The sequence below is a fragment of the Apodemus sylvaticus genome, chromosome 12, assembly GCF_947179515.1.
Source record: "Apodemus sylvaticus chromosome 12, mApoSyl1.1, whole genome shotgun sequence".
NCBI classification, from domain to species: Eukaryota; Metazoa; Chordata; class Mammalia; order Rodentia; family Muridae; genus Apodemus; species Apodemus sylvaticus.
In genome coordinates this window covers 7028794-7042606 of record NC_067483.1, presented here as the reverse complement: position 1 = coordinate 7042606, position 13813 = coordinate 7028794, and the positions used below count along the sequence as shown (strand labels likewise).

The 13813-nt window shown below is 38.4% G+C and overlaps 1 protein-coding gene across 2 annotated transcripts in view; it reads left to right on the top strand.

The window, feature by feature from the left end:
* LOC127697709 (contactin-associated protein like 5-2) overlaps window positions 1-13813 on the top strand; it is a 909987-nt gene that overhangs the window by 814666 nt on the left and 81508 nt on the right. For both annotated transcript variants that reach the window (XM_052201021.1, XM_052201020.1), the window contains exon 20: window positions 3194-3324. In XM_052201021.1, the coding sequence (XP_052056981.1) occupies window positions 3194-3324 (131 nt within the window). The remainder of the gene's footprint in view (window positions 1-3193; window positions 3325-13813) is intronic.

The window sequence follows — 13813 nt, the reverse complement described above, 5'->3', positions numbered from 1 at the left end:
CATGAGAAGTCTCAAAATTTATTAGATACCATCACCAAAATAATTGAAATACCATTGGTTATTCAGTTTTATTGAAAGGTTTTCTTAAATATTATTTTTCATACTTTTTTATTTAATCATCAAAACATTTCAGGAGAAAGTAATTAATAAGACTCAATGAATGAGCACTGGGCTTAAAAAACACAAGGTTCTGTATATGATACCTGACACAGCAAAAAAAAAAAATTACAATATAACATCATTTGCAAAATTACAAGCATACTATTCTTGTATATGAAACTCAAATAGAAAAAAAATTCAAGACCGTGAAATAAATCTGAACATCTAATGTAAGTCATTTGACAGATATTGCTCTCACATTTCTTAAGGCTTAGATTGAAATATAAATTCATCATTCTTACCACTTCCAAACATTAGAACTCAACATACAAACATCAATCATTATTTGGAAGTCTTTAACATAAAGAGTACAGTAATGCCAATCAGTATTCACAAAACAAACTAGAACCAATACATACAATTGGAGAAGCTACATTTGTGGATTCTGAAGGTAAACACAGTTCTAGGACTTATAATTACTCTAAAATTTACTAATATTTATGCTTATACAAGTGATTGTTACATAAAGAGATATAGTTATAAGATTAGAAGAATGCTAAATTATTTTTTAAAAGGCTCCACAAAATTTATGTATTTGAAGAGGAACTGTTATCAAAATGTTCACACTACGCAAGGTAAACTACAAACTTATTAGAATGTCATTAGATGCTGAAAAAGCCTTTGACAAAATGCAACACCCACTCATTTTAAAAATATTGGAGAGATCGGGAATTCAAGGATTATACTTAATGTAAAAAAATCAATATACAGTAAACCAATAATCAACATCAAACAAAATGCAGAGAAACTCAAACAATCCCATTAAAATCAGGGACAAGATGGCAATTTTAACTATATTAATCCTGCCAATCCACGAGCATGGAAGATTTTTCTATTTTCTGAGGTCTTCTTCGATTTCCTTCTTCAGAGACCTGAAGTTCTTGTCATATAGATCTGTCATTTGTTTGGTTAGAGTCACACCAAGATACTGTATAATGTTTGTGGCTATTGTGAAGGGTGTCATTTCCCTAACTTCCTTCTCAGCCTGCTTATCCGTTGAGTATAGGAAGGCAACTGATTTGCTTGAGTTGATTTTACAACCCGCCACTTTGCTGAAGTTATCAGTTATAGGAGTTCTCTGGTGGATTTTTTGGGGGGTCACTTAAGTAGACTATCATGTCATCTGCAAATAGTGATAATTTGACTTCTTCCTTTCCAATTTGTTTCCCCTTAACCTCCCTATGTTGTCAATTGCTCTAGCTAGAATTTCAAGTTCTATATTGAAAAGATATGGAGAGAGAGGGCAGCCTTATCTAGTCACTGATTTTAGTGGGATTCCTTCAAGTTTCTCTCCATTTAGTTTGATGTTGGCTACCAATTTGCCGTATATTGCTTTAACGATGTTTAGGTATGGGCCTTGAATTCCTGTTCTTTCCAAGACTTTTAGCATGAAAGGATGCTGAATTTTGTCAAATGCTTTTTCAGCATCTAATGAAATGATCATATTTGTTTGTTCTTTGAGTTTCTTTATGTAGTGGATTGCATTGATGGATTTCTGTATATTTAACCATCCCTTCATCCCTGGGATAAAGCCTACTTGATCATGGTGGAAGATTGTTATTATGTGTTCTTGGATTTGGTTGGCAAGAATTTTATTCAGTATTTTTGCATAGATATTCTTAAGGGAAATTGGCTTGAAATTCTCTTTCTTTGTTGGATGTTTGTGTGGTTTTTGTATCAGCGTAATTGTGGCATCATAGAGCAAGATAGGTAGTGTTCCTTCTGTTTCTGTTTTGCGGAATAGTTTGAAGAGTATTGGTGTTAGGTTTTCTTTGAAGATCTGATAGAATTCTGCACTGAATCCATTCGGTCCCGTTCTTTTTTTGGTTGGGAAACTTTCTATGATCCCTTTTATTTCTTTAGGGGTTATGGGACTGTTTACATGATCTATTTCCAAATTAAATGATGTCCAAAAAGAATGGAGGAGTGGCCCCTGGTTCTGGAAAGACTCAATGCAAGAGTATAGGGGAATTCCAGAACAGGGAAGTGGGAAGGGGTGGATGGAAGAATAGGGGGATGGAAGAAGGCTTATGGGACTTGCGGGGAGTGGGCACCCAGAAAAGGGGAAATCATTTGCAATGTAAATAAAAAAATAAATAAACAAAAAAAAAGAAAAAAAAAAGAAATGTGAAATGAGTACATGCATAGGATAAAGAATCCAGTGAATGTTTGTCATCTCTGTCACATTTCCATACAGAGGAGCTTCCAAATTAAAAATAATATTCAGACTACTGTTACTATTTGCTGTGCTACTTTGTCTTCCTGGATTCTTCATTTCTCTTCTTCACATACTAAAAGAAAAGAAAGGAATATCTTTCATGTGCCTTTTCAGACTCTCCTTTCATTATATAAGTGAGCTTTTAGGTTGCGACTATGTGGACTGCGTTCATGAATCTGTGGATAGTGAACAGTGTCTTAAAAAATAATCTCCTGATAAAATTTGAATTTTCTACGGAACCCTGGAGGTTTAGATTGTTCACTTTGCCTTAACTAGACTATACTTAAACTGAAGACATTGCATTACATCTCAATGGGTGAAAACAGGAAAGTCCCCTCTCTTTCTTAAGCTCAGAAGAAGGAAGATTATTGCCAGAAAATCATATGAGAGAAACCATGTCATATTCGTGTTCTCACATAAATATGCCTGTGGGTGTGCATGTCAAGTGAATCCCTTACTTTCACTCTCCTCTCCTGCCTCCTATCTCCTCTCTTCCTTCCTTTCTCCAGCTGTCTCCCCTTTCTCTTTTTTTCTACTACATCATTGCACTGATCTTAAACTATCATTTTAAGTTAAAATCACACATTCAGAAACAACAATAACAACAACAACACAGAGGCACACTCATTATAATTATTATACATATATTCAGAAAGTTGTATTTCAACTTTGATGAACAGATGGATTTTTAAAAAATAATTCTAAGTTATTGAAGCCCAGAAGACAGAAATAACCAATGTATGAACAATATGATGATATATTTCAATATTGTGCTTACTGTCCTTATTCTAACATCCCTCCTTTTTTTCCATCAAGGAAGTTTACAGATTAAATATCGAGTAAGCAAGAGAGAAATTCATGGGTTCACCATCAGCACAGAGAATCTTGCCAATAGAAGAGTGCACCAAGTGAAGATGAGCCGAGATGGGCATGAACTTTCCATTCAGGTACTACACTTCTCACCTCTTCACACAGCCTACATGCCAAGGCTTCTTCATCAAACATATCTGAGTTTCATACTGCAACTTATGATATGAGTTCCTCCATATCAGTTATATTGTAATCACCTGGGAAAGAGCTGCGAATGCAAATTCTTGATTTCCCCTTCAGAGCTATTCTGGGAAACTATTAGAGAGGAGGAATCACAGAACACTCTAGTTGTGCTCAAATATATTCACCTCTTATCCAGATTAAATGAAGAACAAGTATGGATGAGTGAAAAGTGAAATGTACAGAAGATTGTAGCAAGGGTTATAGGGGAAGTGGGCATAGGGTAACCATTGGTGCAGATACAGAGGCCCTTGGGAAAACACAGGCTTCCTCTACACATCACTACATACATTATAGTGAAAACTGTATTGAAGACAAGAGCTACCTGGGTCAAAAAGACATAGATATTTGAAGTGTTTATGTATGCACATGGCCATGCAAAGAGTGCAGTGGTTTCTGTGGAATATCAGTGACTGTATAAATTGCCAGCAGCAGAGCAGGACAAATCTTAATAAAGTCCAGCAAAGACAAGACTACCCTTTTTGATCATAAGCGAGAATGTTTGTTAGCTTCCCAATTACTATTTTGCTTATGTAATTTTAACACATTCATCTTGTATCTTCCAAATTTATCACATCAAATGCCCTCCAAATTTATTGCCACCAACATATACAACGACATTTTCCTCAGAGGATTCCTTTGTTCTCTTAATGTGTGAATTAGTTATCCTTTAGTAGAGGCTTCATACAATCTCACTAGCCTATCTCCACTTACCTGGACCTGAGAGCGTGTGCATGTGCTCATCCATGGCTGATATCAATAGTCAAGCTCTTGAAGTCCTGCCCTTCTACCTTTGAGTTAGATCTCATGGTATTCTCACAAGCACAGCTTCAACTTCTTTCTATCTTTTTAAAATATCTTTCCAGTTCTACCAAATAATTGCCTGAAGCACAAAATAAGTAATCATTGAATACAGTAAAAATAAAGATAGCCACCAACCAAGCTTTTACTGACTTAAGGGAAGAAATCTTTTTCTTATCATTTATTCAAATTTTTAGACTTTTATATTGTCATGGAATAGCTGAGATATACTGATTTCCAAAGTGCATCTTCCAGCTAACAAAAAAACCTAGGAAACTGATTAAAGGACTTTTCTGGCTTGCTGCTTGAGAGTAGTCTGTCATTTCTACAGAAACACAAGGCACTTGGTCATATTCCCTGTCAGGAAGTACAGAGAGATGAGTGCTGGCTCACAGCTGGCTCTCACTTCACTTTCTATTTTTTATTGATTCCAGATCCCTAGCTTTTGAGATGGTGGTACACTCATTTGAGGTGGGTCTTCTCACCACAGTTAATCTAATCTAGTAACACCCTACAACATGATTATGAGTTTGTTTCTTTGGTGCTTCTAAATTCCATGTAGTTGATCATCAAGATTAACTACAATACCCTCCTTCCCCTTAGTCTCACCATACTACATAAAATTGTGCTACTCAAGATGTGAAAGAGTTTACTTTTGCCATAAACCAATGTTGGAGCACTGTGTGAAGTATTTCTGGTGAGGCATGAACAAATGTCTCATACAGGAAACTAACATTAGGATGCCACTAAGTCTAAGTTAGTGAACCAATGAGTATTATTGAAATTAATACGAGGAGTATAGATGAGGGATTACATTAGAAAAAATGACATAAGGACAGATATATCACCAAAATGCACTCTGGCATGCATGGTAACTCATGCTGGCAATGTGGGATGGACTGTACAAATTGAAGACAGAGCAGAAGTTAAGAAAGAGCTTGTTTCAGGCAACTCATTTTGGGGGAGCTAAGGGCCTAGTCCTAATGTTATCTGGCTAGTTTCATGGATATCCTTAAGGCTTCAAATTATTTATTTAAATTCCCTGTAGGATGTAATATTTCACTTCCCCATGTGTAAGCATCATGACCAGGCTCTGGTTAAAGGTGCTGCAGCAAAACTGAGGCTGTGACATATATTATTGAGAGTAGTTAGACTTTTTACACCCTTACAAGAAACAAAATACTGTAGTGATCACTAGCATCAGTATAGTTGTAGTTTCTGGGATACAATGCTATTTGCAAGCTCTTCAATGTACACTAGATTAATGTCTTAGAGCAATTGTCCTATTAAACTTCCTAGGGAATATACAATTAAACACAAAGCAGTCTGAACATATCACTGCCCGAGTGAGTACCTGAGTTTCTCCAGAACTGCAAATCACACAATGATCCAGAACTCAGACTGTATCTGGAAAAACCTACAATGTCTGCCTCCCATGGCAGCTAGGACATGCCCAGTCCAGTAGAGGAAGTTCTTCCATAATGTGGGGCAAGACAGCCTTGATTGTTCTCCCCCTATGGGACTTGACTTACATTTTGTTTGAGTTTTTCCCTACCTACCCCATTGGATCATTAGATCAATGCTATCTTTTTGTAGGAATTAAGTCATCCATTCTACCCAGTAGTGAAACAGTATTAAATTTGACCTCTGCTTTTGTTTAGCTATAGTCATGTAATGGCTTATCTTATTAAATCTCATAGTTTTGAGTGTTCTACATTTGCCAGTATATCAATGCCTTTCTATATCCAGACCTCTCCTAATGTTCTACAACCTGTCTGTTTGACATTTCCCACACACAGTCCATTACATTATTTGTTATCTTCTCCTTTTTTTGTTTGTTTGTTTTGGTATACAATAGAGTTTATTCAGGGCAGAGAATGGGAGTTAATGGTATAGCGGAAGTAGAGAAAGGGAAAGAGAGAGAAAGAAAGTAGAGAGTAGAGAATAGAGAAATACAGACATTGACTGTGTCTTGTTTTTTCTTGTTTTGCTTTGTTTTGTATTTTGAATTTTTTTTTTTTTTCGAGACAGGGTTTCTCTGTATAGCCCTGGCTCTCTTGGAACTCACTCTGTAGACCATGCTGGCCTCGAACTCAGAAATCCGCCTGCCTCTGCCTCCCAGAGTGCTGGGATTACAGGTGTGTGCCACCACTGCCCTGCACATCTTCTTGTTTTGATTTAGGAAACTGTGCTATCTGACATATAATAACATTTACTTACTTCCTTTTTATCATGTACCCTTCCCTAGAATGTAAGCTTGATGAAAACAGGTGCTTGGTTTGCATTTATTATTTCAGAGATTACTCTTATCAAACAGTCTCTAGGAGCAGATCTTCAGTGAACATTTATGTACTAATTGGATGGTTTCCACATGGTTTCAGGAAAAGTGTTCTAAAGATTTATGGACATCATGGAGAATAGGAGGTCTTCTAGTTTCATTTCTGTTGCTGTGATAAATATGCTGAAAAAATCAATTTAAGTCAGAAGGTGTTTATTTTAGCTCATAATTTCAGGTTACAGTTTAACATAATAGTAAAATCAAGAAGGAGTGAGACATAAAACAGCTAGTCATATCAACATTAAAACCAAAGAAAAACAAATCTATCTAAAGTCAATTGCTTGCTTATGCAAAGTATAATTTCTCTAGCATTTGGGAATGGTGCTGTTCACAGGCTGTGTCTTCCCACATCAATTAACGTAATATAATTCTTTATAGAAACTACCAGTGACTGATCCCATACTGGCAATGATTCATTGAATCTCTCATCCATGTGATTCTAGGCTGTGCAAGCATTATTCTTTTTATTCTTTTTTATTTTTATTGAGTATCTTTTTTATTTACATTGCCAATGGTAAAACCTCTCCCAATTTTCCCCCTCCCAAAAGCCCCCCTCCCCAAAGATTCCCTACCCCTCCTCCCATCCCTGCTTCCATATATATGCTCATCTACCCAACACACTCCCCCCACCCATCCGTTGCCATTTGTTGGGGCCCCTATTGAGCCTTTACCTGACCAAAGACCACTCCTCCCACTGATGCCCAACAAGGCATTCCTCTGCCACATCTTTTGCGTACCCCTTGATTGATGGTTCAGTCCCTGTAAATCTTGGGGTGTTTGTGTATCCGAAGTCACTGTTCTTCCCATGGGGCTATAAACCCCTTCAGCTCCTCTGGACCACCCTCTAGATCCTCTGTTGGGGACCCCAAGCCTAGTCCAATAGTTTGTTGCTAGTCTCTTCCTCTGTATTTGTTAGGCTCTGGAATGACCCCTATGGAGACAGCCATGCCATGTTCCTTGTGGTACACATTTCTTGTGGCAGTGTCGGGGTTTTGTGACTGTTTATAGAATGAATCCCCAGGTAGCGCAGTTGCTGGGTGGCCTTTACTTCAGACTCTGCTCCACACATTGCCTCCCTTATTGCTCCCATGAGTATTATGTTCCCTTTCTCAGAGGAGCCATAGCACCCTCACTTAAGTCCTCCTTCTTTTTGAGCCTCCTATGCTGGGTGAATTGTTTATTTTGAGCTTTTGGACTAGCATCCGCTTATTAGTGAGTGCATACCATGTGTGTCCTTTTGGTTACCTCGCTCAGGATGACACTTTCTAGTTCTCTCCATTTGCCTAAGAATTTCATGAATTCATTGTTTTTAATTGCTGAATAGTACTACATTGTGTATATACAACACAGTCTTGTATCCATTCCTCTGTTGAGGGACATCTGGGTCCTTTACAGCTTCTGGCTATTATAAATAAGGCAGCTAGAAATATAGTGGAGCATGTGTCCTTATTACATGTAGGAGCACTTTCTGGGTATATACCCAGGAGTGGTATAGCATAGGTAGTACTATGTCTAAATTTCTGAGGAACCAACAAACTTATTTTCAGAGTGATTGTACCAGCTTGCAATTCCACCATCAATGGAGAAGTGTTCCTCTTTTCCCACATCCTCTCCAGCATCTACTGTCCCCTGAGTTTTTCCTCTTAGCCATTCTGACTGGTTAACTGGTATAAGGTGGAATCTCAGTGTTGTTTGGATTTGCATTTCCCTGATAACTAAGCATTCTGAACATTTCTTTAGGTGCTTTAGTGCCATCTGAGTTTCCTCAGTTGATAATTCCCTGTTTATTTCTGTACCCCATTTTTAATAGGGTTATATGATTCTCTGGAGACTAACTTCTTGAGTTCTTTGTATATATTGGATGTTAACCCTCTATCAGATGTAGGGTTAGTAAAGATCTTTTCCCAATTTGTTGGTTGCCATTTTGTCCTATTGACTATGTCCTTTGCCTTACAGAAGCTTTGCAGTCTTATGAGGTCCCATTTGTTGATTCTTGTTCTTACAGCATAAGCCATTGGTGTTCTGTTAAGAAACTTTTCCCCTGTGCCCGTGTGTTCAATGTTTGTCCCCAATGTCTCCTCTATAAGCTTAGTGTGTCTGATTTTATGTGTAGACCTTTGATACACTCTTGAATTTGAACTTTGTACAAGGAGATAAGAATGGGTTGATTTGCATTTTTCTGCATGCAGACCTCCAGTTTGTTAACCATTTGTTAAAAAAAAACCTATCCCAGCCCGCGGAACCTAGTTATTCATAGACCCGAGGAGGACCCAAGCCTGTAAAGAAATGAGCAAGAAAGATGAGCAAGACCAAGCATCAGTTTATGTCAAAGTCTGGTTATTAATGGGAAGAAAGCCTAATATTAAGCCCATTGCAAGGAGAGATAAGGAGGGGCTGCAGGAGAATGATTTAGGGCACAGAAGAAAGGAAGGATATCTGGATTGAGGCAGCTCTGAGCTTCACATTAACTCAAATGTAAATCTCCTGATCTGAGTTTGTTATCTCTAAGGCCAGACCTACACCCACAGGTCCTGCAAGGAGGAGCCTGTAACCAGACCCCACTGTATGAAGGTCAAATAACAAAAGGAACCTGTAATATCAAAGCATAACTTCAATTTTTTGAAAGGAAAACCCAGTTTTAAACAATCTTTTCTCTTTAATATTAATGGCAAACACATTACTTTCATATTGCAAAGTTTGTCTATCATCTTGTGGTTGAATGTATGACAGTATAACTTATTGAAGAGACCTTATTTTAAATCTTATTTTTTACAAGTCTGTTTTCTAGGATAAGAACCACATAAAACATTATGACAATTTAGAAATATCTCAGAGTTTTTTTTTTTTTTTGGGGGGGGGGGTTGTGTCATGTCATGTGCTGCTTAAGATAGCTTTAACCCTAAATTATCAGTTATAAACTTACCTTTTGCTACCATCATTTTATATATATATAAAATATATATGTATGTATGTATGTATATAACCATGTCTAATAAAACATTTATACCTTTAAGACTAATTAGAAATAAAATGAAGCGATCATATAAATCTCATAAATTTAAACCAAATATATATTTTTCCAGCTGTAACTTCAGCGGAATAAAGCATTTTGAACCCAATCATCATCATGCTAGAAATTTTTCTAGGAGAATTAACCATTTCCATTTGTCTGGCTCTCCTGGCCCTTTAAGAAGCAGGGCTAGCTTTTTCTCTAGCTGTGTTTGACTTCTACGTAAGAATGTGAGACACCTCATTTGATGTGTGGATTATGTTTTGGGTATTTTTAACCTAGAAAATTTGAATACCCAAAACATAATCCACACATCAAATGAGGTACAAGAAGAAAGGAGGAGTGGCCCCTTGTTCTGGAAAGACTCAGTGAAGCAGTATTTGACAAAATCAGAACGGGGAAGTGGGAAGGGGTGGGTGGGAGGACATGGGAGAGAAGGGGGCTTATGGGACTTTCAGGGAGTGGGGGGCTAGAAAAGGGGAAATCATTTGAAATGTAAATAAAAAATATATAGAATTAAAAAAAAAGAATGTGAGACACTTTAAATTAGCTTCCTTTGTGTAAATCACAGACTGGCAGGACTGCCTGCAGAAAGCTTTTTTACCATTTTTTTTTTCTTTTTCAACACAAAACATAAAAACAGCAGTCAGTCAGCCGATCAAAACAATAGACAACATAAATTGACCACATATGGACAGGTTTTGGTGCACCAAAGACAGACAATAGACAGAGAGGAACTTGATGTCCAAAAGAGATCCAAATATCTTAACCAGAACTAAGGAGACCTCCAGTATGTTTCAGAGAGAAAACAGGACGTCTCCCATTTTTCTCTCCTCCCCAGGAGAGTTTTGAAATAACTTTTAACCATTTTTTTTTTTTTGGTACCAAGTAATACACATGTAAAAACTGCTTTTCTGCAACCTGCCTTTTCTCTTGTTTAAGATTTAACCCCTTATTTTCTTTTTCTTCTGGGAATTCTGCCAGAGAAGGGAGGGAAGGCACAGTGGCAACTACTGATAATTACTCCATAGTGTCCTGCTTTTTTAACCCCTATTAGATTCATAAAAAGAGAAAGATATTTAGAGAATATGATTTACGGTGGGGTAGTGGAGACAGAGAACAGCAGAGAGAGTATGTAGGTAAGTAGCTAGAGACTGGTCATGACCATTTGGAGAGAGGTGGTCGGGGAGGAGAGCTCAGGAATCTTTGTAGTTCAGGACTTACGTTCTGCCCCTGAGAGGTTTTTGCTTTTGATCTCTCTAGCCACTCCAGCAGCCTCTGACTCCTAAACAACATTTTCTCCCTCAGAGAGCTCAGCTTGGGCCAGCTGGATAAATTCCTCAGGTGTCAGCCAGCCCTCAGCAGAAGATTCTACGTGCCAAAGTAAAGGTAGCAGTCCACCCACAGTCTGTGACTGCAGATTTTAATTTTTCTAAAATTTTAAAGTCAAGGGGCTTGTTTTGGCACTGGCTTTTTCTAGGCATTTGTCTTTGAAATAAATCTTGAAGTTAGAGTGAACATTTGTCCCTCTAAGTCTCAAAGCTCCTTTAAGAGGGCTACTTGCTCTCTGTAGCTTTTCTCCTCCAAGTTTGCTTTCTCCCCAGGGGTCTCTTAACTTAATGGCACATCAGCAGGGGATGGGAGAGTAGAATAAATAGAAGGCACAGGAGCAGCTGAGGAAGGTTTTGGAGAATTCTTTTTAGGGGAAAGCGAGGTCATTGAAACTGCCTGAGACAAAGGGCAGAAGCGATACTCAGTGACTGGCAAAAGCTGCTGACTGTCAGGGTCCTCTTTCCCACTCTCTATTACATCACCTCTATTACATCATGAATGAGTCCCCCGTAAGAAAAAACTGTGTCAGGAACAGCGTTGGGGCCCTGCCTGGTCAATTTTTCATTTAGTTCTCTACCTACCCTTTGCCAATTCTTACAGTGGATCTCTGGAAATGAGCGAGAAAAACAAGCAAGATCAAGCATCAGTTTATGTCAAGGTCCATCTATGAAAAACCAGGGGAATGCCTGATCTATTAAAATTTTTCAAAAAATTATCAAATCTTTTTTTTTTTTTAACTCGAACTCCTCTTTCCCTGAGAGAAGCTTTCAGGTCTCTAATGAAGACAGCTTCCTTAGACAAAGTATGGCCCATTTCTTATGGGACAGAAAAAAAAAACCACCGAAGGAAACCTTCTTTCATGAGCTTCCTCCCAATGACTTCTTTGCTGTGGCAGCCTTCTACCTGGAATTTCATTCCGATGAAGGTCAGTACCTCGAGCCCCACTTTGAGGTGCCACTTATCTTGGCCCACGGGACCTAGTTATTTGTAGACCTGAGGAGAACCCAAGCCTGTAAAGAAATGAGCGAGAAAGATGAGCGAGACCAAGCATCAGTTTATGTCAAGGTCTGTTTATTAACAGGAAGAAGGTCTAATTTTAAGCCCACTCTAAGGAGAGATAAGGAGGGTCTGCAGGAGAATGATTTAGGGCACAGAAGAAAGGGAGGACATCTGTTGCAGATGCTGGTGGCAGACTGTCAGAAGCTGGAGGCATCATATTGCCTTTTTGGAATACTGGTTCTTCTCAAACAACCTCAGGTGTTTATCTAAGATAAGAACCAGTTGGTTCTCACAATTATCCTTGTAAAAGAGGCTTCTAACAAGGGGTCAGCAAAAGGGGATTCTCAGGGTGGGGGCTCTGGAAGGCCTAGTTTCCCACTGTTTGGTCTCCTACAAATACCATTTGTTAAAAATGCTGTCTTTTTTCCACTGGATGTTTTTAGCTCCTTTGTCAAATATCAAGTGACCGTATGTGTGTGGGTTCTTTTCTGGGTCTTCAATTCTATTTCACTGATTTTCCTGCCTGTCTGCAAACCAATACCAAACAGTTTTTTTTTTTTTTTTTTTTTTTGTTTTGTTTTGTTTTACAGGATAGATTTTTTATTGACATTTCAAATGATTTCCCCTTTTCTGGCCCCCCACTCCCTGAAAGTCCCATAAGCCCTCTTCCCTCCCCCTATTACCTCATCCCCCGCCCCCATCCCACTTCCCTATTCTGGAATTGCCCTATACTGCTGCACTGAGCCTTTGCAGAACCAGGGGCAACACCTCTGTTCTTCTTGGACATCATTTGATATGTGGATTATGATTTGGGTAATCCAATTTTCTAGGCTATCATCCATTTATCAGTGAGTGCATACAATGATTGATCTTTTGAGACTGGGTTTCCTCACTTAGTATGATGTTCTCCAGCTCCACACATTTGTCTAAGAATTTCATGAATTCATTGTTTCTAATGGCTGAATAGTACTCCATTTTTTTTAATGAGGTTTAGTACTTTTTTTCTAGTTTCTTTTATATTGATATATTTTTTTATTTACATTTCAAATGATTTCCCCTTTTCTGGGTCCCCACTCCCCGCAACTCCCATAAGCCCTCTTCCCTCCCCCTTTTCCTCCATCTACCCCTTCCCACTTCCCTGTTCTGGAATTCCCCTATACTCTTACACTGAGTCATTCCAGAACCAGGGGCCACTCCTCCATTCTTTTTGGACATCATGTAATTTGTGGATTATGTCTTGTGTATTCAAAGTTTCTAGGCTAATATCCACTTATCAATGAGTGCATACTATGATTGATCTTTTGAGACTGGGTTACCTCACTTAGTATGATGTTCTCCAGATCCATCCATTTGTTTAAGAATTTCATGAATTCATTGTTTCTAATGGCTGAATAGTACTCCATTGTGTAAATATACCAAATTTTTTGTATCCATTCCTCCATTGAAGGACACCTGGGTTCTTTCCAGCTTCTGGCTACTACAAATAGGGCTGCTATGAACATAGTGGAGCATGTGTCCTTATTGCATGCTGAAGAATCCTCTGGATATATGCCCAGGAGTGGTATAACAGGGTCCTCAGGAAGTGTCATGCCAAGCTTTCTGAGGAAACGCCAGACTGATTTTCAATGTGGTTGCGCCATCCTGCAATCCCACCAGCAGTGGAGGAGTGTTCCTCTTTCTCCACATCCTCACCAATACCTGCTGTCTCCTGAGTTTTTGACCTTAGCCTTTCGGACTGGTGTGAGGTGAAATCTCAGGGTTGTTTTGATTTGCATTTCCCTTATTGTTAATGATGTTGAACATTTCTTAAGGTGTTTCTCAGCCCTCCGAAGTTCTTCATGTAAAAATTCGTTGTTCCCCACTTTTTAATGGAGTTATTTTGTTCTCTGGGTTCTACCTTCTTGAG